The sequence below is a fragment of the Agelaius tricolor genome, unplaced genomic scaffold (assembly GCF_023055355.1).
Source record: "Agelaius tricolor isolate 1412-34295 unplaced genomic scaffold, bAgeTri1.0.p SCAF_8, whole genome shotgun sequence".
NCBI classification, from domain to species: domain Eukaryota; kingdom Metazoa; phylum Chordata; class Aves; order Passeriformes; family Icteridae; genus Agelaius; species Agelaius tricolor.
Window position 1 is genome coordinate 48,317,238 of NW_027269268.1, and position 27,041 is coordinate 48,344,278.

At 36.8% G+C, this 27,041-nt stretch overlaps 1 protein-coding gene across 1 annotated transcript; it reads right to left on the bottom strand.

Annotated features, from left to right (window-relative positions):
• Positions 1-2,194: 2,194 nt before the first annotated feature.
• On the bottom strand, positions 2,195-26,721 carry NCAPG (non-SMC condensin I complex subunit G). Its single transcript, XM_071432652.1, has 21 exons — positions 26,526-26,721; positions 25,726-25,935; positions 24,638-24,866; positions 23,224-23,369; positions 22,246-22,330; positions 18,829-19,021; positions 17,196-17,345; positions 15,075-15,215; positions 13,970-14,093; positions 13,197-13,286; positions 12,863-13,042; positions 12,303-12,413; positions 11,641-11,760; positions 9,899-10,135; positions 9,389-9,570; positions 6,545-6,719; positions 5,943-6,104; positions 5,031-5,202; positions 3,898-3,984; positions 3,382-3,457; positions 2,195-2,539 (listed from the first exon to the last, which is right to left on the bottom strand). Exons 1-21 carry the CDS (start codon positions 26,634-26,636, stop codon positions 2,413-2,415), a joined length of 3,108 nt encoding a protein of 1,035 aa, XP_071288753.1. The 5' UTR covers positions 26,637-26,721; the 3' UTR covers positions 2,195-2,412.
• Positions 26,722-27,041: the final 320 nt, after the last annotated feature.

Below are 27,041 nucleotides of genomic sequence, written 5' to 3' on the forward strand. Positions count from 1 at the left end.
TCTTGCTACCATGTGCCTTTCTTAGGAAGTCAGCTGTATACACTGAAACTTTGATCATCAGTGATACTGAACTTTGAGACAGCACACATCTGATTGTCCCACCCTGCTATGATGCAGCTTCCTAAAAGGTAATTTTCAAGAACACATCAAATTTTGTATTACACAGAAAACCCTTCCCTTTACAGGGAATTGGGCAGGCAATGTACCCAGAGGGGCTGGAAATGCAGTGCCAGTTACTGCTCAAGTTTCTGGCTTGAAAGGATCACAGGGTAAGTCTGGCATAAAAGGACATCAGGAAGGTCCATAATTGTACACCCTGCTCAAAGGCAGCCAGCTGTGAGGAGTTCACACCTCGTCCTGTCTTAATAACTCCCAGGACAGAACCTGCACAGGCAACCTGTTCCAGCAGTTTTTAACTTGTTTCACTGCCTTTTTCACCTTCTCTTCTGGTCTGAGTTTCAGTTTATGCCCAGTTTTTTATCCTCTCATCATATGCAACAAAAAGCCCAATTTTATCTTTTTACTGGACTCCTTGCAGGCAACTGGGGATCCTCCCAACATTCACAGGTTGGCCTCTCCCACTGGGAACTGCAGCCCCACACCAGCCCCAGGGGCCTCTAGTTAGACAAAGTCTATTTTCTACTAACACACCCCAGTGAAGCCACATCCACAGCAGAGGCATCCACAGACTGGGAGGTGACTTGAGGGAAACCTCATCTTTTCAGTCCAGCATTCCCAAGAGATGCCAGAGACAGAACCTGTATATGTGGCAAGGCACAACAGAACAGCAAGAAGGCAAAACTAAAGTCTTTTTCAGGAAGGTATGCCCAGAAGCTTTTATGGATTTTTCTTTGCTCCTGCTTTATCTCAAAATTCATTTTAAGAAAAAGTAAGAGTGGACTAGCACCAGTTGCTCAGTGTAGTAGTGCTTAAAGAACAAACCACTCGAGAGGAAGGATGAGACAGAACTTGAATTTAAAAAAACCCAACAACTAAAGCCCCAAGGAAGCTCTTGTAACTTAGAAAATCAACTATACACTTTGCCCATTTCAACTATGTTCAGGCAGCATTCAAGGGGACAGAAAGCATCTCTGATCTGAAGTGGCTGCACGTACACAAACTCATACTACAACACAATTTGGGGATTTAAAGAGTTATCAAAGGACGGAGATCAAGACGTCAAGATTGTGTTTAAAATTACAAAATTAATTCATCATAGTTACAGAAGCTTCTAAATAGAGCAAATACCAGCAGAAAAGTGTGTCATGGCAGTTTGCAGTTTGACAAGTTTCCAATCCCTCTGTTTCCTATATGCAAGCTTGGAAACAGCAGAATAGTTTGGGCACTACTTTAGGAATACTAAATTTCACTTGTGTCCCTAAGTCGTTCCTAAGAATTACCAAAGATCATTTATAGCATATTTACCAGTTTAAAATGCAAGTTCCCTAAAGTGTGCATTTGGCATCAATAGCTGAGACGTGCAGTGGAGCAGTAGAGTGAGCTGCTGCCACTGCTCTGCAATGACCCCACTGTGACACAGACACGGCTGCTGCTGCCAGTGACCCTGCTCAGCCACGGTGACTGCGGAGTGGTCACGGCCTCATCTGCTGTCCTCTGCAGCTCCTGGCCATTCCCACCTTCTGAACTTCAGAGCTACAAAGAACTAACAACTGGATACTACTGAAAAAAGACACAACACTGACCTTAGAAGATTTCATTTTTGCCCCTGGCCTATTTAAATACTCCTTTCCTTACCAGATCTTATTTTGTACCACAAGTATTTTTATGCTTTTAGAAAAGCACGTCCCTGATTCTATATAACAAAGTCAGCGTCAGTAGATTTCAGTATGGTTTGTAAAATCAGTTACTCAGTTCTACCACTTTGACATTGTTTAATTAAGTGGACACACACCTGCAGAAAGCAGAATTCCCAATTAAGATCAACTCTTTTACATTAACATGAATAGTAAGTAAGTATCTGCTGACCAGGTTTTACTGTTATGAAACCTTATAAAAATGAAGAAAGTGGATGCTGTAAAAGTGGGTACATTCAAAATTGCTGCCATCACAAGCAACCACTGCTACTGTTAACTATCAAAACAGCTTTAATTATGGAATATTTAGCACCAGCAGCAATTTCTATTTTCAGGTAAGATGCATTCTTCTCTATAAAGAAAAAGAAAAAACATCCAAGTTGTGTCCAGGTAATATTTTAATCTATTTTTATTACATGAATGAGGGACTTTATATCAGGAATTACAAGAAATACAAGCATCTATTTAAAAAAATAATATAGAAATGTAGAATTATAAATGATTCATATAAAAGGAGCAAATATGACTAGCAAGAAAAAAATCTTATTTTCAAGTCTGATGTTAACTACCAGTGTTGACAAAGGCACCTCTCCTGTCTTCACTCATCTGTTTCCTCATTTAACAGTCTGGAAAGATTCATTCGGGTTTTCTCCAGTGCCAAAGTTTTTGCTCGTCTCTGAGGCCTCGAACTTGACACTGGGACTGGTTCTGGAATTTGATCACAACTGAAACACAGATTGTTTAAGAGTTAGGTAAAAAAGACTAAAAGTGAAGAGCTTTTATAGGAACAAACTTGAAACATGGTCTTAAAGATCAAAAATCCTTCTTACCAATTAAACACTTCTTATTTTTTGAGAATATATTGGTATTTTCAAGTGATACAGCAGTATCAGTAAAGATAACCACGTGATAAGGAGTTGCAAAATCAGCAAAATTAGATGGAACCAAATTCCTCCAAAATTAGATGGAATCAAAGCAAACACATTAAATAGGCAAATGGGAGAGACTGACCCTGGTCACAATAAAGTCCACAGTAAATGGATTACTTGCTTAAGAAAGATTTGAACACAGCTGAAAAGTACAAAGATGATGTTGTTTTAATGCTTGTATCCTGAAAAATCATAAGGGAAGAAATCCATTGTCTATATTCACTTCTCAGTCATTTCTAGATGCTTGTCAACTACATGTTGGATAACAAACAAAACTGTGAGGGGGAAAAAGAATTTAAATTTAAAACATTTATACTTCCACAGAACAGATTTAAAAAGGCAGAAAAAACTTAACTAGAAGAAGAGCAATAATGTAAACCAAAAATCTGATTTTTTTCAGCTAGAATATCTGTTAACACACAAAAGGTATGTTCAAAAAATATTACAAGCTCCTTTGGCAGAACCTGCCACTGTTTCAAAAGTACCAGTTCAAAGAAATTTTTTTCCTTATAATATTATCAGTGTTTCTGGAACAGAGAATATCAAAACATATATGTCTAGGAAAGAAAAACATTTGAATTAAATTTCCTTGCTAGAACAGACATCATCGTTTTGATGGTGGGGAGAGAAGGATTTACCTTTCAAGACCGCGTTTTACACTTGCACCAGTTTTTCTTCTGCTCACAGACCTCACTTCTGACGCTTTCCGCTGACCTAAGTATAAGCAAAAGTCTTTTTTCATATCTGATATCATTTATTTTCTTAAACTAGTTTTGTATCTACTTTTCTTCAGTGTTTGAAATTGCATCTAACATAGAAATATGCAGTCTGCACTGATAGAATATGGTCACAAAAAGCCAACAACCAAAACCCCACAATTTTCTCCTTCTCACAGGAACACCTGTATGTTACTGTCAGTGGCTGTGGCTGGGTTATCTGCAAGCCTGTAGCCAGTCCTTTTCTCTTTCCTGAAATCTCTGTTATTGGGAGAGGCTAACAGCACAAAAATTTCCAAAGAACAAACAACTTTAATCTTTTAACAAATACAACTGTAAATCTACAACAGAGTATGAATGGCTTTCCCATCTATACATTCACAAAAAGTTAGTATGAAATTATTTTATTAAAAACAACTAATATTGTAGCCACTGTACCTCTGCCAGTTTTGCTTCTTGTGGATCTTAATTTTGCAGTTTCTTTAACTTCATTAACTGGAGTATGAAGAGCATCTTCATTATTTTCTGTTAAACAGAGTAACAAATGCAGAACTCATAAATTAAAACTTGATTATCTTAAATACCAGGATTTTAAATTTTGGCTGCTGTGTTAAAAAGCCACACAACTGAACCTCACTTTTTCTCTAAACCAGAAACTAGCTAATAAAGCTAACAGGAAGTTTAAAATGTCACTCAGCTGTAACTCCACCCCAGCAAAGGTCAATAATACATAAACTATTCTTGATGACTATTTAGCTCCTTCCACTGTGTTGGAAGCTGAGCAAGCAGGACAGAGGATCAGCTTGTGTGAACAGGGACCTCTTTGTGAAGCTCAAGAGGAAAAAGGAACTGCAGGATCTCTGCAAGTTAGCAGGTCAGGCCTTCCAGGAAGATGACAGAGCTGTGTTCATACATGTGGGGAGAAGGCACCAAAGGCCAAAGTTCAATTACAGCTGAATGTGGTCAGTGTTTTGTGAGATGTTAAAGAAGGACTTTTGAAAGTACAGTAAAGGCAGGAGAAAATTCAAACAAAACACTGGATGAACACTTGCTGAAGATGGTAAGTCACCTGACTAGCAGGACTAGAGAAAAAAGCAGAGCCATTCAGTGCTGGATTTGCTGGATTCTTTAATATTACTGATGGAGCTCAGGCTGCCCAGTCCCCTGAATCAGAGGCTCATGAGCATGGGAACAGTGATTTTCCATTTGAGGACACTGATAAGGGAGCAGCTCCAAGAGCTGAATGTCTGTAAGCTGAGCATGAGCCAGCAGTGGCATCCTGGCTGGCACCAGAGACTTTGTGGGCAGCAGGTCCAGGGCAGTGACCATTCCCCTGCACTCAGCACTGATGAGGCCTCAAACCCCATGGTCAGTTCTGGGCCTCTCACTGCAAGACAGACATTGAGCTGCTGGAGTGAGTCTGGAGAAGGGCAGTGGAGCTGGGGAAGGGGCTGGAGCACAAGTGATATGGGGAGTAGCTGGAATTGCCTCCCAAGTCCCGTTACTTCTTATTTTCGTAATATCTAAACAATTCATTGAATTGCACACATGCTACACCCCTCCTGAATTACCTTCTTCATTGTGAACAGTATTTTCAGACTGTGTGATGTCTCTTTCCTGTGTCCTTTCAGACAGACCTGTTTCCTCAGTTCTTCCAGAGTGGTTTTTGCCCACATTGGGATCCTTGGTTAGTTTCATATGGAGCTTCTCAATAGCTCTTTGACAAGGTTTATCTTCCACTTTCTGGAGAGCAGACATTTCATGTCAAATGCTACTTGAATTTACAACTATTTCTTTTATCTATAAAATTTGCTTACTAATCGGATTAGGTGAAATTACTGCATAAAGGATACATTGTGTGATATGAAAGTGACCAGTCAAGCTAAAAGAAGATAAACTTTCTCCATCAATACTAACACTAAAATACCATATGCCCATCGTGGGTTCAGCATTCTTACCAACATTTCTATATACCATTGTGTTCATGTGCCACACTTCCAAATTTCAATTTTTTCCATAATAATAAAAGCACCAAAGTAAAACTGTTGTAATCCTTTCCTACTTCATCTTAAATCAAGCATCCTTTTCATGTTGCCTAATGATCTTCCCATTATACCATAAGTTTAGGTGTAAAATTTCAGCCATTAATAATTAACTAAAGATAAGTTGCAAAACTGCAAGACTTAATACTGAAATTTATTTTAACTTAAAAATAATAACTACACCACAGTTAACAAAAGAACTTACTGTACTGCAATGTATCAAGTCAGGCACACTGTTTCAAGCTGCTTATACTGTCTGTGGTGTATGCAGTGATATCAGCTGAGATTATTATAAATTATTCAAAAATCAATTTTCAAAACTGTTTAGAAGATAAATTCCAGTCGTATGGTCAAGGTAAACAAAAGGCCTATTTTTAGGGGTATCAGAATATTAGACTACTAATGATTAAAAAAGTAAGAACCATGCTTTTTATGCACTACCTCTTGAATCTCATCGAGCAGCACCAGCAGATTCTCTGTAGAAGAACTACTGAGTTCTAGAAAATTTAAAGCTCTTGCATAAATACGGACATCTGGTGCAGTTGGGTCTGCCAGGATTTCATTGCAAATTTTCATGGCTAAAGTATCATGCACTGTTAACTCCTGCAAAGGAAAGAAATTAGGTATCAGAAATTTTGCTGGGAACTATTTTTACAAGAGACAACAGTGAGAACAATCTGATTTAAACAGTTGGCTAATTTTACACAGCAAACATCTTCCTAAAATGCACTATTTTCAGTACATTCACCAACTGATTTTTATAAATACCTTCCACAACATAAACAATTAGCCATGTGCAAGTTCCTACTAACATTTTTTAATTTTAAGAGGGATGGGAAATTTGGGATGGAGGGGAAGAAAAGGGAAGGAAAAGGGGAAGAAAGTGTCAAGCTAAAAGACTTCATTACCTGAACAGGCACTCATTTAATCCAACTACTGACACTGGGAATCCCACAGAGGCCCTGACAGGTAGCAGTAAACTAAGGGGGAGTAGTTTTTAATCTGACACAAGTGCTACTTTCCAGCACTTTAATACATTGTACCTGATAGTCCTGAGACTTCTTGGACTGACATTTCAGTCCACTTGGTCTGGTCAGATCCACGAACAGTTCAGAAACATTACTGACATCTATTTCAGCCAAAGGTGATGTTGCAGGAGCATTTAACAGTGTTTGCAGAGTGGGAAGATAAGCTTCTTCAAAGCACTCCTGGTTGGACCTGTTTCAATGAAGTCAAATATTAGTAGCATAATAAGACAAAATTAAGTTTTCTCTTCCATGATGAAAGTTCACTGACTTGTACATCAATCAAAGCAAAGTGGGAGCAGCCAATCCTGGAAGCAACAGCCAGCAAGATCAAGATATCAAAACTGCTTCATAGCACCATTTGAAATTTTAGCACATGGTATTTCAAAGGAGTTTTAAGTAACGCTTCCTTCCTCTGAAGAATTTGAATATTCATCCTGACTACTGAAACTGATACATACAGGCATGTTCTATCTTGAAGGACAAGAGAAAAAATTTCCATAAATACATTTCTCTAATTCATTTTCATAGATTAATCTTGTTTTTTGCTTATTCCTCCTTTCTGCTAGCATATTTCTTTGGGGGTACTTCTCATTGTGTAGGAAAGCAAGGAAACTTGGCAAAAAAGTATGCAGTGGTTAACAGGATTTTTGGAAGAAATACTTGTGATTTTTTTCTCAGAAGAGTTCCTAACTCCTGCCAAGCAAGCCTAAAAATCATGTTTCACTTGGTCGTGCAGCAAGTTGTCTAGAAGTGTGGTTCCACAAGACTTGTCAAAACAATTTAACAGTAAGATGTCAAAAAGTACAAGGTACAGTTGAAGTGAAGCCTTTACTTTTGCTGATATTTCTATTAACTTCCTATTTGAACCCAAATAACTACAGGAGAAAACCAAGAAAGCAAGTAACTTTTTAAAAAGCAGATTATTTGCTGCTGGATTACGGAGCAAAATCAGCTGACAAAAAAAATCCTTTTGAGCACTACAATTGGCTACAAAAGAACCAAAGCAAGGACTCCCCCTTTCAGCAGCTTTAAGGCTTTCTATTGGCTCAAGCATTACTGAAGTATCATTCAGATTATTCCCTGTAAATGGAAAAAAACCCCCAACATCTCTAAAAACACCCAGGCACAAGGCAGAAGCTTCTCCTCTTATGCTGCCTGCAAGTTTAATACACTATAAATACATTCCATGAATAAGAATTGTCTCTATTCTAGCATCTCACATCACACTTCCAACATGACAGATAATTTAAACAGGATCAAAATTTCTTCCTCAGAGTTCAAATATTTCATTTCAAAAAGTAAGCCTCTTGATTATATCTGTGACCAGGTGGAAAGATTAACAGAGCAGCACCCAGAAAAAAATGGTACTTCAAAATTCTGTGAGAGATCAGTATCAAATTTAGGTATGAGCCTCCACCAAATCTCATTTATTACCCAAATTCTCCTTTACTGAATGGCAACTTTGCAGACAAGTTCTGAATTACACCTGGTATTTAATAATTCACTTCTAATAATCCAGTATCTGTATTATTAGAAGAAAGTAAATAACTCAACTTAAAATGGACCATTTGTGATCCAGGATGCAGACAATGTTTTGAGACAGAAAAGAAATAAGATTTCCTAACTAAACAGATATTCTAATCAATGAGCCAGAGTAACACATAGGATATTTTTCTCCACAGATTTTTCTGATTTTTGCTTAACACATACACCATGTTATTTTTTCAAGAACACAATCATCTATGAGATGCCACAAGAAATTGCTTCATTTACAAATGATGTGGAAATAATGGAACTACTCAGGTGGGCAATCACTTGAACTCTCAAAAAAGGAGAATGAAATTCACAGCATCAGATGACATTCACAAATAAAAGATTATCAGTGTTAAAAGGTTAAATTCATTACTCATTATCAGAGATAGTGGAAACATATTAAATCAATTTTTCTGTTACTTTCATAAGCATTTTGAGTAGGGAAACCCCCATTCTATGAGAAATTGGGTATTTTTCTTCATTTTTTTTTCTGACAACAGCAAATACCACATTGCTTAGGGGTTTTTTGCCTCTTCAAGACAACTCCCCCTTGTATTACTCCTCTTAATGTGGCAACGTATAGGCCACAAAAATTTAATTTAATTTGTTTTGAAAAATAGGTAAGGTAACTTAATTTAGGTGTCATAATACACCTAAATTAAAACCTAACTATAAAAAAGCAGATAAATACTTAGTTTGTTCTAACTTAATAAAATCACTAGCAGCTACTGAAAAGTAAGCCTTCAGCAGCAGGTAAAAGGAGATGAGAATTGCTATTTAAGCTCTTATTCCCTTACATAAGCTCCCTACCTCCTTTGTCCACCATCAAAACAGGAGATTTGAATATGCTGTGAATTTAAATTGGAGTATTCCTTGGTTCAAAAACAAACCAAAAACCAACCCCAAACCACAACCCAGCAGCCTGCTGCTTTGATAACTGCTTTTCTTTTGAAGCATTCCTGCTAGCTACTTTTTAGTGACACATCAAAGCCTACCTGTAGTGCTCAACACCATAAATAAGTAAAGCACATATTTTTAAATTAATTTTATTCAATCTCTTTGAGAAGAGTTTCGATTGTAGGCTTAGGAAAGAAAAAAAAAAAGGAAGTCACATGGAAAGCCATTAATGGAAAGTCTTCAGAATGGTCACAGGTTGAGATTATGTACTTTCAAAAGCAATAGGCATAGGAGAGTGAATTATATGTCTATTAGATGTCTAAATCTAATTTGCATTTGTGCCATTTCTACTAGTGCAAGACCAAAAAAGGTTCCTAAAGCTGCTAGATGAATGTATATTGTCATAAAACAAATTACAAAGATCATTACCTATCTGCATAAGCAAATAAAGGGAAGAAAACTCCCAGGCAGTGTCGGAGCCGAGTATCCTCTTCAGTCACGGGATTGTACCACAGCAGAACGAGACGAGAAAGGAGCTTGGCACTGCTCAGCCTCCTAGAGAACATCAGCTTGGCAATGCCTTCTGCAGCTTCTGTCCTCAGCTCTGAATACTGAACAAAGGGCTCATCACATACACCATACACCAACCTTCATGTTTTTCACTAATACTTTACTGCAATAGCCTATACCCTGTCTTACCAATCACTTCTCTACATTCACTTATTTCCACCTGCAAATAGAATGCAAAGCTGCTTAAGGGTAATCTTAGCCTGTACCAGTGACAAACTTGTAGTCATTTTCTAGGACAGGTATTTTAATATTAGACCATTAATTTCAATTCACATCACATAATATTCCCAGGCAACCTAATGGGATGATAAGCCATCTGCAAAAATAATTTTAAAACAAAACTAAGGCAAATTTTATAACATTCCTTACCTTGCTGTCTAAGAAGCCAGACAGAAGCTTCAGAAGGCTGTGAACTGTGGCAGTCTCCTCTTCCTCCTCTATTGTTTCACTTTCATCCTCACCATTTTCAGTTCTAATGTGTGCACTTTCACTTTGAGAGTCATTGCCTCTTCTGGTTTTAAAAGGCTCAATTCCAAACAGTATTAGTAGATCAAAGATTGCCTTTAAAGCACTGAGCTTTATCTTTATGTTGTCTATTTGCAAAACCTAGGTTTAATAAGGAAAATAAACATCATCTTCCAGTAGACCATCAGTCTTGAAATTAGGCGTAATAAGATTTTTTCTTTAATAAGATTGGTTATTTTGGGAAACTTTTTATAATACTTGAACCAATTTTCCAACTTTGTATTATAAACCCAAATTTGTAATACAATCTGAGAAATAATTTATTAAGTCATCTATGCAATTTGCACTACATAAAATCAAATTAATTTCACTCATGGAGTGAACATCCATGTATGAGATGTAATTTTATTGTTCAACCCATAAACAGACACTGGACAAACAAAGTCTATTTGCCTGTGGTAGCTGCAGAGTGTTAGGCATTACAGAAATATAGCTAAACAAATGAACAGCTTAATTAAAATCATGGAATGTAAAAAGACAACAGGGACCAAATGAGTGATAAAAGTCAAAGTTACATGGGTTACTATAGGTATTATAGTTCAAATTCCATGCAAGTCAAACCATGCCTCAAGGGTTAGCCAAGAGATTCTACATCTGTTTAGTCCAACACCCTGCTTCTGATTGCAGCCCACATAGAGATTGTGGGATTTACAATCTGCAGAAACATTGCTTAACTCAAAAATTTAAGTTACTAAAGTAACTGAAATCCTCTCCAAACAAACTTTTTTTTTTAATGCGACATACTCAAAGCCAAATTAAAAACAACAGTAAATGTTACTTTTTTAGGAACCCAAAGCTCTCCTACTATGACTGACAACTCTACTATCTTGTCTGAGCCAAGCACATCAGTTCAACTCCTGTTGTCATTTCTCCAATGTCTGCCTGAACACACTCTTAGAAAAGCACAGTTACCACCCACACTTCCCTCAAATCCAGGATCAAAAACCAGGGTTAACAAGTGTCATATTTGATATCATTAGCTTGCTATCACAACAATCACCACAAGGTTGGGAACTGTGGATATTACAGCATCCAACATGCTCCATATCCACAGATGTTTGGCCATGCTATTGTTGGTTTGAATATTGCTTTATCATCTAGTTAACAACTCTTCCTTAATCCTTAATATAAACATATTAATTACTCAGAATTTAAATCAGACACCCAATATCACAGGAAGTATGCAACAGAAGTGTGAAAACCATCAGACACATTTTTAGTTTGGTTTCCCAAGGAAAGCTTAAAGAATCCTACAGCTTCTCTTTTCTGTATTGAGTAACAAATACATGACAGATTTCACCCAGATTTGGAAGAGAAAGTGAGACCTTAAAGATAAGGAATTCCTAGAAAATTTTAAGACAACAGGTGACCTTACAAAGGTAAAATATGCTACTACCAAGATAAACTGAATCTTATCAGACATCAGAAAAATCTACAGGAAACCACACTCACCAGATCTTCAGAAAATCAGGAATTACTGGTTCTCAAAGAACATTACTATGTATGATAGCTTGTTAGAGATACAAGACTAGATTTATTTACTAAGTCACAAAGACTATAATTTCACTTCTTATTGGACATTTTACCTGTAACAGCAATGGAAGCTGTTGTTGGGCAAATTCTTTGTTCTGAAGAGTACAGCAACCCAAACACAGAACTGCCATATTTCTCACAGCTGGGTGGACATTAGTTATACCTGGAAGTATCTGAAAACAATAATATTAAACTTTATAGACAAAATACATAAACTGAAAACAAAACTCTGACTACTAAAATATGTTACCCTGAAATTAGAAATCATTTATTTTGATACAGTATTAGAAAATGGCAACTATCAAATACTCTGTTTATCTAGATATAAACAGAAGCAGATTGAATATGTTGTTTGAAATCAGCAACAAAATAATGGCAAAAGTCACATGAGTGTTCTGCTTTGTATTTGTTTGTAATAAATACTTGTTTTCAAACAAAACTGAGTTGATCACTCTGGGAAACAAAAAAACCAACACACAACAACAAGCCTAAACATTTCTTCATAAAAGACATTAACATTCTTGCAGAGAAACAATACACAGTTCCAAGTTACGAAATACAGATGCCACTTTGATGTACTTGAAATAGTTTTGAGGAGACAATTGTAAAAATCCACACAAAAAACCAGACTAGATACAGTATGAACAATGCAATGGCATCATTTAATATTTTTGCATTTACTAAGGAGTTCAAATTATTTTGCATTCCTACGTACCAGAGACTGAATGATTTCATTGATGGTTGGACCGATGCCTTTAGAAAGAGACATGATCTTCAGAACCTCGTAGCACATCATCAGACACTTCAACAGTGTTTCAGGATCATTCTTCAGGTTGGTCAGGGAAAAGAGAAAAACATTATTAATACAAATTCTGCCTATGATAAGAATGGGGCCACTAATCAATTTGACCCTACCCAAATAAACTTTTCCTGTCCACTGCACATGTGTTGTGCAAGAATATTAGTCATCATCTGTCTATAAGCTATGATCAAAATTAATTCCTTTTTATATTTTCAGTTAGTTAAGAGTAAAAAGAGTAAGAACAAGACTGCAATTTTTTTTTCTAGAGCATACCATCAGCTTCTATACAATTTATCTTTTGCTAGAGCATACTATTGGCTTCTATAATTGCAGAAGAAGAGTACTAATACCATAAATGTTTGATTTCAATTTTTAAAATGTATTTGAGACAAGGCCAAGCTACACCTTCTTTTAAAATTAAGAATAAATTTTAAAACATAACCAGCACTTAGGAATACAGGAAGGGAAGAGACCTTCTCCACACGCATTTCTTTAATTTCAGGTTGCTCTGCTGTTTTTATCAGATCATTTTTTGTGTGTTCCAACTCAGTTATTTTCTCTTTTAATACTGATGCTCTATTAAAATCCTGAAGAGTAATGCATTCTTCCAAAGCTTGTTTTGCTTCGACAAGTTTCACTTTTATTTCAGCCAGCTGAAATACAAAGTAAAAAGAAAATTAACATAGTAACCTCTGCAGTATTAGCCAGTGATACCCTATTGACACTAGCCAATATTAACCTACTATGGAAAACTCTGGATGATTAAGTTTAAAAAAATATTTTTATTATTAACTCAAATCTGCTCACCTTAAGCTCCCGCTTTCTTATTTCAGCAGCATCAATAGGCTGGTCAATTGCAACAATTGGCTCACGAACTTCTGATATAATTTCTGCAATCTATTGTTACAAACAGTATATTAGTGCCATTAATTGCAGTCCAGATATATACTAAGCATTTCACTTTTCCAAATTTAAAATATTATCTTTCTGAAAAAGTATTCCACATCCATGCAGTTTCTCTTATCAGCTGGTTCCCTGTAAATAATCCTCAATTTGAAAACAACATGTTACCATGAGCACATTTCAATCCCATTTTTTCCCATCCAGCTGGGTAAGCAAGGAACAAGAAGACCTTAAGCACCTATCTGAGTTAACAGGAAGGAAGAGAAACATGAAACCTGGAAATCTACATCATCCTCACTTTGAATGTTTTTGTCAAAACACTTTGCATCTAATACAATAAAATATTCTGGAACAGGCTACTGAAGTGTAACACATTCCTAGTGTGAGGACAGACTTACAACACCAGTCACATCTTTAAACATAAAGCTCTCTAGAAAACCACAAAATGCAGCTATGCCTAAAACCAAAATGACAACAAACAACAACAACAACAAAACAAACAAACAAACAAAAACCACAAAAAAAAAACAAAACAAAAAAACCACCCCAACAAGCCAAAAAACCCAAGAGAGAAGGAGACAATATTTAAATACTGATATTTCTTTTACAATGCTTCATAAAGGCTGTTTGATTTATGGGGAAGACAGACTAGAAAACAAGCTTTTACATTTACTTACAATTTGAATCCTTCTGTCCTCATCCTTAACAATACTGAGCAATCTTTCAACAAGCAGAGGTATAAGTGCTGCTGAAGTTGAAGGTAAAATGAGAATCTTTTGTAAAATAACTAGCAGATGCTTTCTGGATTAGAGGGAAAAAACAAACAATGATTGCTTATTCAAGAATATGGAAGACATAAGAGTTACTATCCTACCAACTTGGAGATACTTGTGATGAAGATTTCATAATACAGTATGAAACTTTTGTCCATAGCTAGTTTAACTGCCAATGTATCTTCTTACTTAGCAATGTTTGTCTTTTACTGATTTTACTGAATTTTTTAATAATATCTCCCTACCATCCAAAGAAAAGCCATACCAGCAGAAACAGTATCCATACTGCAGAATGCTTTAATGGAAATTATCTGACTGAAAACATTAAAAAAAAAAAAAAGAAAGAAAAAAAAAAGAAAGAAAAAAAAATACAGCTTAAACTATCCTGCCAGTCTGGCACACATTGACACATTCCAGTGAGAGTTTGAAATTACTGCTGTGTTTATACTATCACAACTGTAAGTTTTCACAAAATGCCTGTGATGGTATGAATTTTCAAATTCATTTGCTCTTCTTAATTCATACCAAAAGGCTGTTAAAATTATAAGAATGACTCAGTTAACACAATTTAGCCTGGCATCTAAGATATTTGTAGCCTTTTAGGCCTTAGCAGTTATAGCTTAAAAACACAAGAAACAAACAGGCTACTTGCTACAAGTCATCTGTTGTGAAGCAATGCATTTTTCTCCCTTTATTTTTTACATACTATACTCCAAATAAGCAGTTCTGTAATTTCATAATCTCAATGATATATTACAAAAAGAACTGAATTTGTTTCCCCTAACAATGCTGAATCAGAATTAGAACTTACATTTCCATAAAAGTAAGCAGACAATATTTGGCACAATGTTGGGACCAATTCTACTAAGGAGACTGCTTTCTACTCCAGCTAGCATTAGAACTGTATTTTGTCTGTTTGATCAGGTTCTTTTCCAAGCAGAGGTTCTATACCTGTCCTCAGGCATGAGTGTCTTAAGCTCAGTAACACAAATTTGATATTTGAGTTTACCTTCCTCCCTCTTCCATGGTATCCATGCAGCCTATGATTAGAATCAGTTGCTGGCCTATGAATTCTTTTGTCATCAGGTTTTCAAAACAATTGAAGTCTTCTTTTTGTTCTTCACTGAGAATTGGCATATTTTGAAGATAACTGAATCCAAACAGAACAGATATAATTACATTCAGGTTCACTGTTGGACAGTAATAAATAAGTAAATAAATAAATACACTCCAAACAAATCCAAATATCCACTCCTGCTCCACCCCAATAAAAAATCCCACCACTTCTGTGTCCTGTAAAAACAAGTGGTTAGGTTAGGTACAAACCTTAAAAATTAATGATTGTGTTCTTTTCATAGATTATTTTTTGTTAAGTTATTTATACCAAATAATGTACAGTTTCAAAATAATGCACTTCATTTCAAGAAATCCCTTTTGTGAATGTAATACAATAGGAAATGTGATTTCAGTTCTGTAAAAATGCATAAAGGTAACATCTTAGGAACAAATGTATAGATACACCATTTTTCTTACTATTTTCTGCATATTTAGGTACAATGTATCTTTTACAAGTTCAAATTGTAATATTGCCTACAAGACAAAATACAAGAAAATCATGGAAGTGTACAGTGATGTCTTAATCTGATTAAATATGTCATCACAGAATAATAATCTGTTATCAGATACATTCAGCCATATAGCATGGAAAGTGTAATCAGTTTGTTCCATTTCTTTATTTTTCTAGACTCAATTGTTTTTTTATCAAAGTTTCATCTATCAGTGAGAGTTATGCATGTTCAGAAAATCTGAAGTGAAACATCAAGTACAAAATTCAATATCATAAAATACAATTCAAATATTGACATGAGCTGTGAAAAATACGCTTTTTTCTACCTCAGCTTTGTAGATACTTTTCAGTAACAGCTTGTTAATTTTAGCAAATTTATACAATTTCTTCAAATTTAGGATAAAAAACTTCACACATAACTACTATTTAAAATCTGAAATGAAAGTTGTTTCTGATCACTTAATAATAACCTGCAGCAGGTAACAGTGCATATGGGAATGCAGCACACAATCCTGCTTTTTCCTGAAGTCCCAGTGACCGACATGTTCCTGCTCCTCCTAACCAACACCCTCACAGTGCACTGCACAATTGTACCCCTGAAAACTGAGAACTGAAAATCTTACCTGAAACAACAGCTCAACAATGAGGGCTTTAACAGTTCATACCATAAACAATTACTAGTAAACCTGATTAATTTTAGGCTCACCCTGAAGAGTAATGTAACTGAAGGCACTTTGAGTAAGATTGGATGAAAACAAAACAAATGTTCTCTGAAAGAACAGATTTTTTGGAAAATAAATGTTTCATGGACTGTAAAATGAATAATGAATGAATAAATTTATACCCACCAGACTGGATATACATTTCCAAGCTAAGGAAGCACAGATGCTTCTTTTATTAAATGTTTATGAAACATGTTAACACATTCCACACTGAAAAGTAGCAATGACTTCTGTAATCACTACCAGTATGCTACACCCAGTACAGTGAGAAAAGAATATGCATATTTTTAATTGGGAACATCCATCAATACAATGCATTTTTCAGCATATCTGATTTATTATCATTTCAGGAAGGTTCACTGTTTTACAGGTACAGCACCTCAGTTAAGATTTCCCAGCATTATCCATGCTCAGAAGCAAATTCTGTTCAAAATTCCTGAACATTCATTTCCACCCTCCTGCAGTGGGTTAAATAACTGCTCTGTAACTGCTCATTTGGCAGCTCTGTCACTGCCTTCAAACATAAGTTTTTAGGAAGCATGTCTGCCTAAGCAGGCAAAAGAGAAGGGAAGTTTCAATTCAAAAATGCTTCTCTTAGGGACAGCAGCAAAATTTTACTTTATTTTCACAAATGACAACACTGGAAGAAGTGTCAATTTCTGCAAGCTTGAAAAAATCTCTCAAAAATCTTTTCAAAAAAGCAAAGAAAAGCTAAAATCCCTGTTCAAGCACAGTTTTGGGTTTGAAGAACACCTGAACACTTGAATAAAATAAATATTCTCTAATTTAAAAATAAAAATATACTTTAGTGGTAAGAGATTTATTTTTAAATGCAATGTACCTCAATAAATAATCTGCGTATATAGCTGGTTCTGGCAACACCTGTTCCAATAAAACTTCACCTTCTTCACCTTTTGATTTTAGATATTCACAAAGACATCTCCAATATAACACATTCTCAGCTGTTAAATCCTCCACTGGAATCAGCTTTCTAAACAAAAATAAAAAAAGCAATATGAAGAGATGAATAAAAGAGTCTAAAATAATAAATACACAGAAGTATTAGAAAATAAGAAATAAATATTATTTCCTAAAATGCAAATAAAACTCCATCAAAGGTATTCCCCACAAAAATAGAGATTGAGAAAAATCACTTCCTCTCTCTTGAGGACACAGAACTCCAGAAGCCATTCACTATATTGCCCTTCTCAGTATTTTAACTCAAGGCTGCTCAGTTTGCAGAAACGTTCTGCCCAACCCTTCAGACCTCCTAGAGCAACCAGCCAGGTACTTTATGAAACATTGTTATCACTGCACAAGTCTGGAAAACTGAACACCATTAAACCACAGAAATGCAAAACAGCATTAAAATATTTTTTCAGCTTCTCTGAATTGTTTCTTCCATTCTTAATACAAGATCTTGAGACAACAGTAGAGTAGCAATCACAGTATGTCAAATGCAAAATCTAATACAACTTTTTCTCAGCAACTCTGTAAGCCCATCATCCATCTGCCATCATACACAGATCATCCATCATGAGATCCCCACTCCTTTTTAGATCCATAGTATTTTTCATGCCAAGCATGGAAATTAGTCTTTGTTTTTGAAGCAGAACATTAAGTTCTGCATTAATTCTACTTCAAAACAGAAAAGACTCTGCAGTGGTACTTTTTACTCCCTTGAATCCCATTTTACTTGTAAACTATCAACAATTTTTGTTTTGTTTTAGATTGCTCACATACAAAACAAACAAAAACCCAGCCAAAAACACCCAAGGCAACATGCAGATGAAAACTGATCTTTTGACAGATTCTCATTAATCTGACAGGTCTTTATTTAAAAGTAAATTTATCAAACAGAAACCACAGACAAAAAATCTAGCCATTTATCATTCTGATACTCCATCATTCAAGCTGTACTCAGAAACTTCATACAAAAACAATCCTAGTGTTTTCCATAAATTAAATTAATGTAAGCTTCATTATAAACTGACTAATTTGACTTACTTTTCAAAATGTCATTAGTCTAAGAGATCTGGTACTTAAAAAAATCTCAGCCCAGTTTTTCAGAATGGAAGCTTCATTTTGCTCAGGACAAAGGTCAGATCAATCAGAATGAAATGATTTTGAAGTGTGGTAGGAGTCTAATCTCAGATGATGAAATTAAGTGACTGATTGTCACTGATTAATAAGCAATAGCAAAATCTTAGTCTGTTATTATGGGAGAAAATGCACAGTATCACATGAAGTGCCTTGCATTCTTGTTAGTAGCACAACAGATGTTTCGAAATCAGTGGATGCTACATGCACTGCACTCCAAAGCTATAGGTGTGGGCCTGTCTGGCTTTAAAAAGCATCAATAATAGTGAAATAACTTTCTTACAGTGGAAACATGCCAGTATCTTAAGAGGTTAAAAGGAATTTAGTTTTATTTAAAACACTCATCTTTTGGAAATGAAGAATGCTCTGCATACCTGCTATCAAGGTTTTTACAGTTCTGAATGATGTCATGAAGTGGAGATAATGAAAACATAGCATTTAGTACTGGGATGGCCACTTCTGGGCAGTTTTCTACATCCAGTCTATGAAGCAATTCTAAAACATCCCCTTCAGTGAATTGTAACCAGGCTTGAAGTAGCTTCTTCTTCATTACCTCCTTAACAGCATCTAATAATACAGGAATTCAAACAGTTTAAAACAAAGTTTAAAAAACATCAAATTTTAAACATACTTTCATAAAACATGTTTCTATAGAAGTCCTTTTGCAAAAGAAGCTATTGTACAGTTAAACTTAACATTACCTTAAATAAAGAAAAACCCTGTTGAGCAAGAACTGCCTGGGGTACACCCTTTTTTTGAGGCAATGTAATTTTTCCCCTCACAAGGAATTAAAAAAAAAAAAAACCAAAACAAAACCTCTATCCAAAAAACTTTTACATTTAAAGACAGCATCTCAACCCAGAAAACCTACAAACCACAAACTCCTGTAGAAGAAATATTCAAAATCAGAATCACAGAATAGGTAAGACTGGGAGGGACCACAGTGGATCATCTGGTCCAACTTCCCTGCACAAGCAGGGCCATCCCAGAGCACATGGCACAGGGCTGCATCCAGACACTTCATGAATACTTCCAGTGTGGGAGACTCAAGGTCACCTGCACAGTGCAGAAATTCTTCCTTGTGTTCAGGCAGAACACTGTGTGCACCAGTCTCTGCTCCTTGTGTCTTGTCCTGTTGCTTGGCAGCACTGAGCAGAGCCTGGCTCCATCCTCCTGCCACCCTCCCTTCAGACACTGACAGACATGGGTGAGGACCCCTCCCAGTTTTCTCGAGGCTGAACAGGCCCAGGTCCCTCAGCCTGTCCTTGTAACAGAGATGCTCCAGTCCCAAACATTCTGGGTAAGCATTGTTACATACTTGCTCTGTTTCAGGAGTCGCCACTTTTGGAGGCAGGATACTACATGAGAATTGACATACAGAATTCTCATGCTATTTCAATTATGTGAATGGATTATGAAGTTCACATATGATACTTTAACTCCCTACTCAGCACTGCCACAAGAAACAATTCCTGGATCAAGAGAGTACTACTTAATCAATGAAAAAATATTTATGGGAACATTAGGAATGTATACATCTTTAAAGCACTCACCCAGACTTAAGCAGGGAAGTTGAAAGGCTAAGAGTCTGGTGGAGATAAAAACATAATAACTAAGGAGCAAAACAATTTTGCTCTTTCAGAAGACAATATCCAGTATAAGAGAAACAAAATCCACACACACTGACAACATTCATCTTTCCTCTTATATGTAACTCATGATAATAAATGCAGCAGTTAAATATAGTTTGGAGTTCAAAAAGAATGGTAAAAAGGCCTTGAAAAAACTATATTATGGTCCTAAGGATAAGAAACCTCTCCAAGAAGGTGAAAAGCATAAACTAGTAGAATACAGTACAATGAGAGCTGAACTCACCCTGAAAAGCATAACTAAGCAGAATGTGGATTATGTACTCTACACCTTATCTAATTATAAGCCCTATAAGTCAACATGGAAAAACATCCAAAGTTTCAATGTATGTACTTTGAATGAGCAGACTCCTCACTTGTTACCTCAAGAGTTACCCAGATAAGCAAATTCAATAAAGATATATATATCCTTCACAAGAAAGATTGATGTATCCTTCAGAGTTACAGGATTTGCAATACAGAATAGCCAATTTGGAATACAACCTATCCCACCTGGCCAGGAACATATGATATCAGTCAAACTAAATACCCTGGCAGATGTTCCATACCCTGTGATTCTAGATGTCAAGAAAAAGTCCTCAACAGCTGGGATGTAAAACCATCCTAAGGTGGAGACAGACACTAAGAAAGTATCTGTCATGAATCATAAAAGAAGACACTTCTTTATGTTGAACTCACCAATATCACCAAAAAATAGGTCATGCAGAAAGGCTGTACTTTTTCTTTAAAGGAATACAACAAATACTTGTTCCTGACAAGTGAAGGATCACATGAAAAGTTAGGGAAAGTAGTTTCCTCCCCAGTTTGGAAAGATTACTAAGAAAAATGCATTCATCCTAAGAAGTATCTCTCAAAACCAAGGATTACTGGGGGAGTGGTGGCAGCCAGCAGACAAGCAGCAACTAGTTAGATAAAACAGAAAACTAGTGTATCAATAAGAAACAGTAATTCAGAACATGGGTTTTTCAATGCTGGACTTCAGAAAGAGAACATGGCAAACTTCTGTAGGCTACTACAGACCAATTCAGCATAGGTGGGGCAAAGTGACTAAAACTTCCTATACAGAAGGAGGTGGTCTTTCTAAGGTAGTTCTACACAGCATAAAAAAGGAGTCAGATGATTGTCTCTTCCTTTCCTGTCAAGAACAGAATACGGTCCCCAAAAATAGCCAAAAATTATAGCAGATCAATAAAAACACATGCATGCATGACACACCTTAAAGAGCTCTAGTCCCCAGTACTTCACTCCTATTTTGTAAGTGAATATCCACATAGATCATAATTCTCACAATTCCCAAGCAGCACATCATTCAGCAAGGGAAATTCTCAGAGTAAAATTCACCTTAGTGCAGGCTTTTCAATCAAAGCAGGGAGATTACACATCAGCACTCAGTAAAACTGCTAGCTTCTATTGTGAAAATCTTGCATACAATTGCTGCTCTTGGGCAAAACAAAAAAACCAAAAGGGTGTTCTATGTAGGCAGGCCAAAATTGTCTTGCTCAGATGCAGGTGATGTGTTCATCTTTTGGCAACACCATGACACACAATTATGGGTACATTCTGAATGGCTCTTTCTATAGAGTGATACAGTACAAAAGACATTAAAAAGAATAAAGCTGCCCCATAGTGAAATGCATAAGGCTCAAAGATTCATTAAAAAAAATTCAAGCTAGTTAAACAAAAAATTAACCAGCTGAAAAGATTTCTCTCTGAAGGCACATAGGAAATATTTTCAAACTGATATTAATGTTCATATTTAAATTCTTTAATACATTTATTAATCACAAAAATATCTGTAACGTAGCATTTCTGAATAGACCAAATTAATTACATTTTTCTAATTCTGTGTTTACTTACTTTTTTTTAAATTTTAATAGCATTTGGTCCTATTTTAAAGCTCATTGTCTTTCACGTTTTTTGAAAGTGCAATTCTTTTCTGGTTTGTTCACTATAAGGAGCCTGGAAAAATAAAGCAGCAAGCAGATTTCATGTGTCTAAACACTTCCTGGTACCTCATTACTCCCTGAGCTCCTTATTATTGCCATCACAGCTTCTGCATACAGCACCCCAGCATTTTAAAATCAGAAAGTATTCTCTCTTTAACATTAGTATTAAGATGTTAAGAAACTTATGGTCTCTTACCAGATCTGTCATTAAGTCCTTGTTGCAACAATTTAACCCTCTGTGCTATTGTCAGACCTCTCATGTGAACTTTTTCAGCCAAAACCTTAAAAAATATTAAGACATTAAAACACATTTCCACATATGATAACAAACGATCCCATTATCTACCTATGGTTTTACACTTAGAGTTTTAACCAAGAAATCTCTAATACCTATACCAACAGTACTGCACCAACAATTAACTATCAGATCCTTGTGCATGGAAGAAAATGTAAAGTAAAATAAACAATAAAATTAACACATAGTTTAGAAGCTCATCAGCTCTGCTTGAATGTAACACCTGGACATGAAAACTATCCTCTCTCTTTAAAGTGCCCAAGTAATGAATACCTACAATAAATTGCAGAACTTAGTACTTTCCTTAAAAAGCCACTAACACAGAGATTCAGTTGAAAAGTCCAATCTAACCTAAGATAAAAATGGCAGAAGACAGTTCTGTGTGAAAAAATGGAACATTTTGTTTCAAGATCTCCCCTAAGATGCCTGCATAAGGAACAGACACGTTAGCATACTTTCTTACCTCTGCATGTAAACATGAATAACAGTTGATACTTCCCAAATTTGCAAAACCAAAACCATGCCATTTTTTACTACCCCTGTGGTCCTAACATCCACTATGCAATAACAGAGAAACAAATTTGCTTCAGTAACAGAATGCATAGAGAAAAACAACTGACTGCATACATAATTTATACTGTTACTACCTGATCTTCAACAGACAAATTCTACCACACAAGTAATTTCCATCAGGAAAGTTCTACAGTCAAGTTCAGCAGTTTTAACTAGAAAACTTGGATTAAATCCGCCCCTCTCAAAATTTTGGTAAATGAAAATAAATTATTTAACTGTTCTTAGTGGTAAGTGAAATATAATCAAAGATTTAAAGCCTTTTTTCTAAGTCAGCCTTTGAAATTAATGGTAAGTGACCCAATTTACCTCATATGCCAGCTTTCTGACAGCCTCCTTTACATCCATGGTGCGGCCTACAATGATTGGCAAAGTCCTTTCTGAGGGAGCGATACATGACAGCACGGCACGTCTCACATCTGAGTTGGAATCATTTTCAAGCAGTGTGCTGTAAACTGAAAATAAAATAGTCATAATGACGCTTTCATACGAGTTTGAAACATAGAAAAACAGAAAATACTTAAAAAAAAAAAAATCAGCAGCTGTTACAAACCCCCTCTCCTGCCCTGCAGAGCTGATAATTTAGGAAACAGATCAGGGTCTCAACCCCAAGATTTTAAGGTAGCTACATGCTGAGCTATGATGTCAAAAGAAATAATGTTTGCAATCATAAGTAAGATCTTCAGGTAATAACTCCAAAAATTGCTGCTCTAGATCTCACCCATAAATAACCACTTTGTCATTTACTAGCAGAAAAATAAAACATTTCCAAATATTGGCTCTGTAAGACCTCTATTCACTAGTTGTACCTTTTCATTATCTTTTGAACTAGACCCTCAAATTTTCCTATAAATGGAAAACTACAATCTCCATTAAGCCTACCAAAACTCTTACAGTAAATCCCTCACATTGCTCATGCTCTTTTATTATATTCTTGAACCTTGCTCAAAATTCAAAGCAATTATAAATTTAGTTTAATCACAGTGTACACAAATTCATCTTGCTCTGTGAGACAATGATTTACTATGAAATTTATGTGCTCCTAAATAAGTAACCTATAAACATCACATAGAAAATAAAATTTAAAAGAAGCTCCCTTAACAACAGAAACCCCCAATTAAGTAATTCTTCACAAAAGGCAATATGTAAAGATTAATCAGGGCACAATTTAAATACCAGCTCTGCTGGTACAAAAGTATACTTTGTCTACCTCGAGGCAAAGGAAATAGAAATTTAGGCAAGAATGATACAATACACAAAGAAACCCTCAAACATCATCAAGATCCCTGCCTTGCAGAGATGCTGATCCCTTCTAGAAAAGTGATCATAATTTGAGACAACAATAGTTTATCATCTCTACACTTCTAAGAGTTTTGTACTAATTCAATTAACAGTACAATAGGGTCCTTAGAGGGCTAGAACTGAACATGTATTATACCTCCACTCTAGTATACAACACATTTTCACAAGCCTACTTCTACGTTCTGTCCAGAGCAGCCTGAGCCCAGTGTGACTGTCTAGCAGATCTCTCCTAACAGTTGTCCTTTCCCCTTGAACACACATCTTGCGTCTTCCAATTCCTCTAGCAAAGTTTCACAGTTTATGTATTATTACAAGATTACCCTCAAATATCCACTTATTCAATGCTCAAAAAAAAAAAAAAGCTTTGAACTACTTTAAAGTAATGTAAATTAGACAAAAGTGAAAGACCAATACTACTTACTATTAACAACAGGGCAGGCTTCATCCTTAGGATCTTGAAGTCTTGACAGGGCCAAGACAGCTTGAATTCTCACACTTGGAAATTTATCTTTAAGTCTAATCAGCATAGCTCCATTAATTTTATCAAATAAGTCATCATCAATCTCAGCATTCTCTGGCATATTTCCCAAAATCTTATTAACAAGCTGACAGGTTCGAAACCTCACTGCATGGCTGTTGGCATTGTGAGACTTAGGGAAAGAAAAAAAAGGTATTTTTATAATCACATTTTTCTCATTTCCATCATAAAGCTATTAATATGCACATCTAACTGCCTAATATTCTACAGAATAAATGAAATATGCACTTCTTTGTTTCAAGAGCTTTTCCAATTTAATTTTACTTGTAATCTCAAAAAGTCACAGAACTGAAAAGCAATTACAGCCCATTGCCTGGACCAGTGACTGGAAAATCAGCAGTGCCTTCACAAAGGAAGCAGCATGCTGACCACTGCATGCAGCCTGCAGTGCATCAGCCAGTTTACTGCTCTGCCTCCACAAAACATTAGAAGGAGAAAAAGACATTAGCAATTATGATTAGTTATCTTAGGCCTGATCCATAATCTTACCATGGAAAATCAATAGCTTAGGAAAATGTAATTCTATTTGTATCTATATGCTGTTGGAACTGTTTATCTTTCCATGTAACACTTGCAGTAAGCAGAAAGGAATAGTACATATGCCAACCACAGTTGTATAGATCTTTTCATATTTTTGTTATCAAAGGAAGAGTATAAGTTAATTTCCACCACACTCCCACAATTTCATGCTTATAAATATACCTGACAGTCATATAGGAGAACTTTCATTTTTCTCAAAAGCCCAAATTTTGAAATCCAGTTGTTGGATTATTGCATGTGATGTGGTGGATCTTTTTGTGTTGGGGGAATGAGGATGGTGTTACGTGTCAAGCACTAGCTTTGTTTTGCTTTCACTTTTTAAGTTCCAATTTGTAGGTTTTGTCAGGTAGCAGCAAGTTTTCCCCACTGCAAAAAGTTTCCATTTTCTATGTTAGAAACGTTAGACATTCAAGAATAAATGTTAACTGTACCTCAAGCAGAAATTTAAACACATAATTTAGAAGTAAATTATCTTCTTCTCCCTCCTCACTACCATCTTCTTTCTCCGTCTCATAGAATGAAGTAACAAATCTAGCTGCAAAATTGATCACTCGCTCCACTGCTGGTTCCCGCCTGTAGATTATCATAGCATACTTGAGGAAGTGAATGAATTTTTCATTAAAGCTTTCTTTATCATCCAACTGGGGAAAAAAAAAATCAAACCACAACAAAAGATAACTATCCGGTTCATCTTTCAAAGCTGCACCACAGAAAAATAAAGTAAGTGGGCTTACAATTGACAGCTTCCAATTGAATTTAAATTTTTAAAGGGCTACAGTCAGCGGTCGGTGAGTATTTTGCTATAAACTAATTACACAGCAGGCACATTGCAATCGGGGGTTCCACCAGGCCGACAGATTCCAGGACAACAATCAACACCCCGTCCATTATATCCTGTGTCACACCCACACCTCGGGCACCCGAACACCTTCCCACCTTCCCGCGGCATCACCAGCACCCGCGGGCAGCTCTCACCGCCGCGCTCGCAGCAGACAACTGGGCAGAAGAGTCCAGCAGCCTGCTTTTGCGGCATTTGCGTGGGGTTTTTTTGCGGAGGGTTGGGGTTCTTTTTGTTTGCTTGCTTGTTTTTAAGTCGCGGGCTCTCCTTAGGCACACTGGTGTTCGTTTTAGGGGAGCACTGCGGAGGCGGCCCCCGCCCCCCGGGGGACCAGAGGAGCAGCCGCTGGGGCCCTCAGCTCCCCCCGCGCCGGGCCGCCCGAGGCAGCCGTACCTGAGCATAAGTGCTCTTCAGAGCCACCACGAGCTTCGCGTGGTTCTGGTGAGGCTTCTGGGCCAGCTGAAAGGCTTCCTGGACCTGCAGCAGCTTCTTTCTGGCTCCCATGGCCGAGGAGCGGCTGCGGCACCGACCCCTCGCAGCCCCGCGCGCGCGCCAACAACGGCCGCGGCGTCCGCGCGCGCAGCTTCAAACCGGGCGCGGGAGCAGCTCCCGATCTCGCGAGAAGGCCGGGCGGGCGCGCGCTCGTGCCCGCGCGCTGGAGGCGGGGCGGGGGCCGGGCCGGGGCGGGCGATGGCGGGCGGCCAATGGCGGCCGTTGGCCGGGAACGCGCGCGGAGCGTCGCCATTTCTACACGATCGCATGAACGGATCGGGTTGGGGAAGAGTTCTGAGGTCTTTCAGTCCAAGCTGTGAGCGAAAATTGCCGTGTCAATTGGACCATGGCACTGAGTGCTACGTCCAGTCATTTCTTGAACACTTCCAGGGATGGTGATTTTACCATCTCCCTGGA

Coding starts and splice junctions, on each gene's coding strand:
- NCAPG (XM_071432652.1), bottom strand. CDS start 26,636: ATGGGAGCCAGAAAGAAGCTGCTGCAGGTCCAGGAAGCCTTTCAGCTG. Junction 15,216..17,195: donor TACGCAGATTATTTATTGAG/GTACATTGCATT, acceptor GTTTGGATTCAG/TTATCTTCAAAATATGCCAA. Junction 13,043..13,196: donor TAAGAAAGCGGGAGCTTAAG/GTGAGCAGATTT, acceptor TTTGTATTTCAG/CTGGCTGAAATAAAAGTGAA.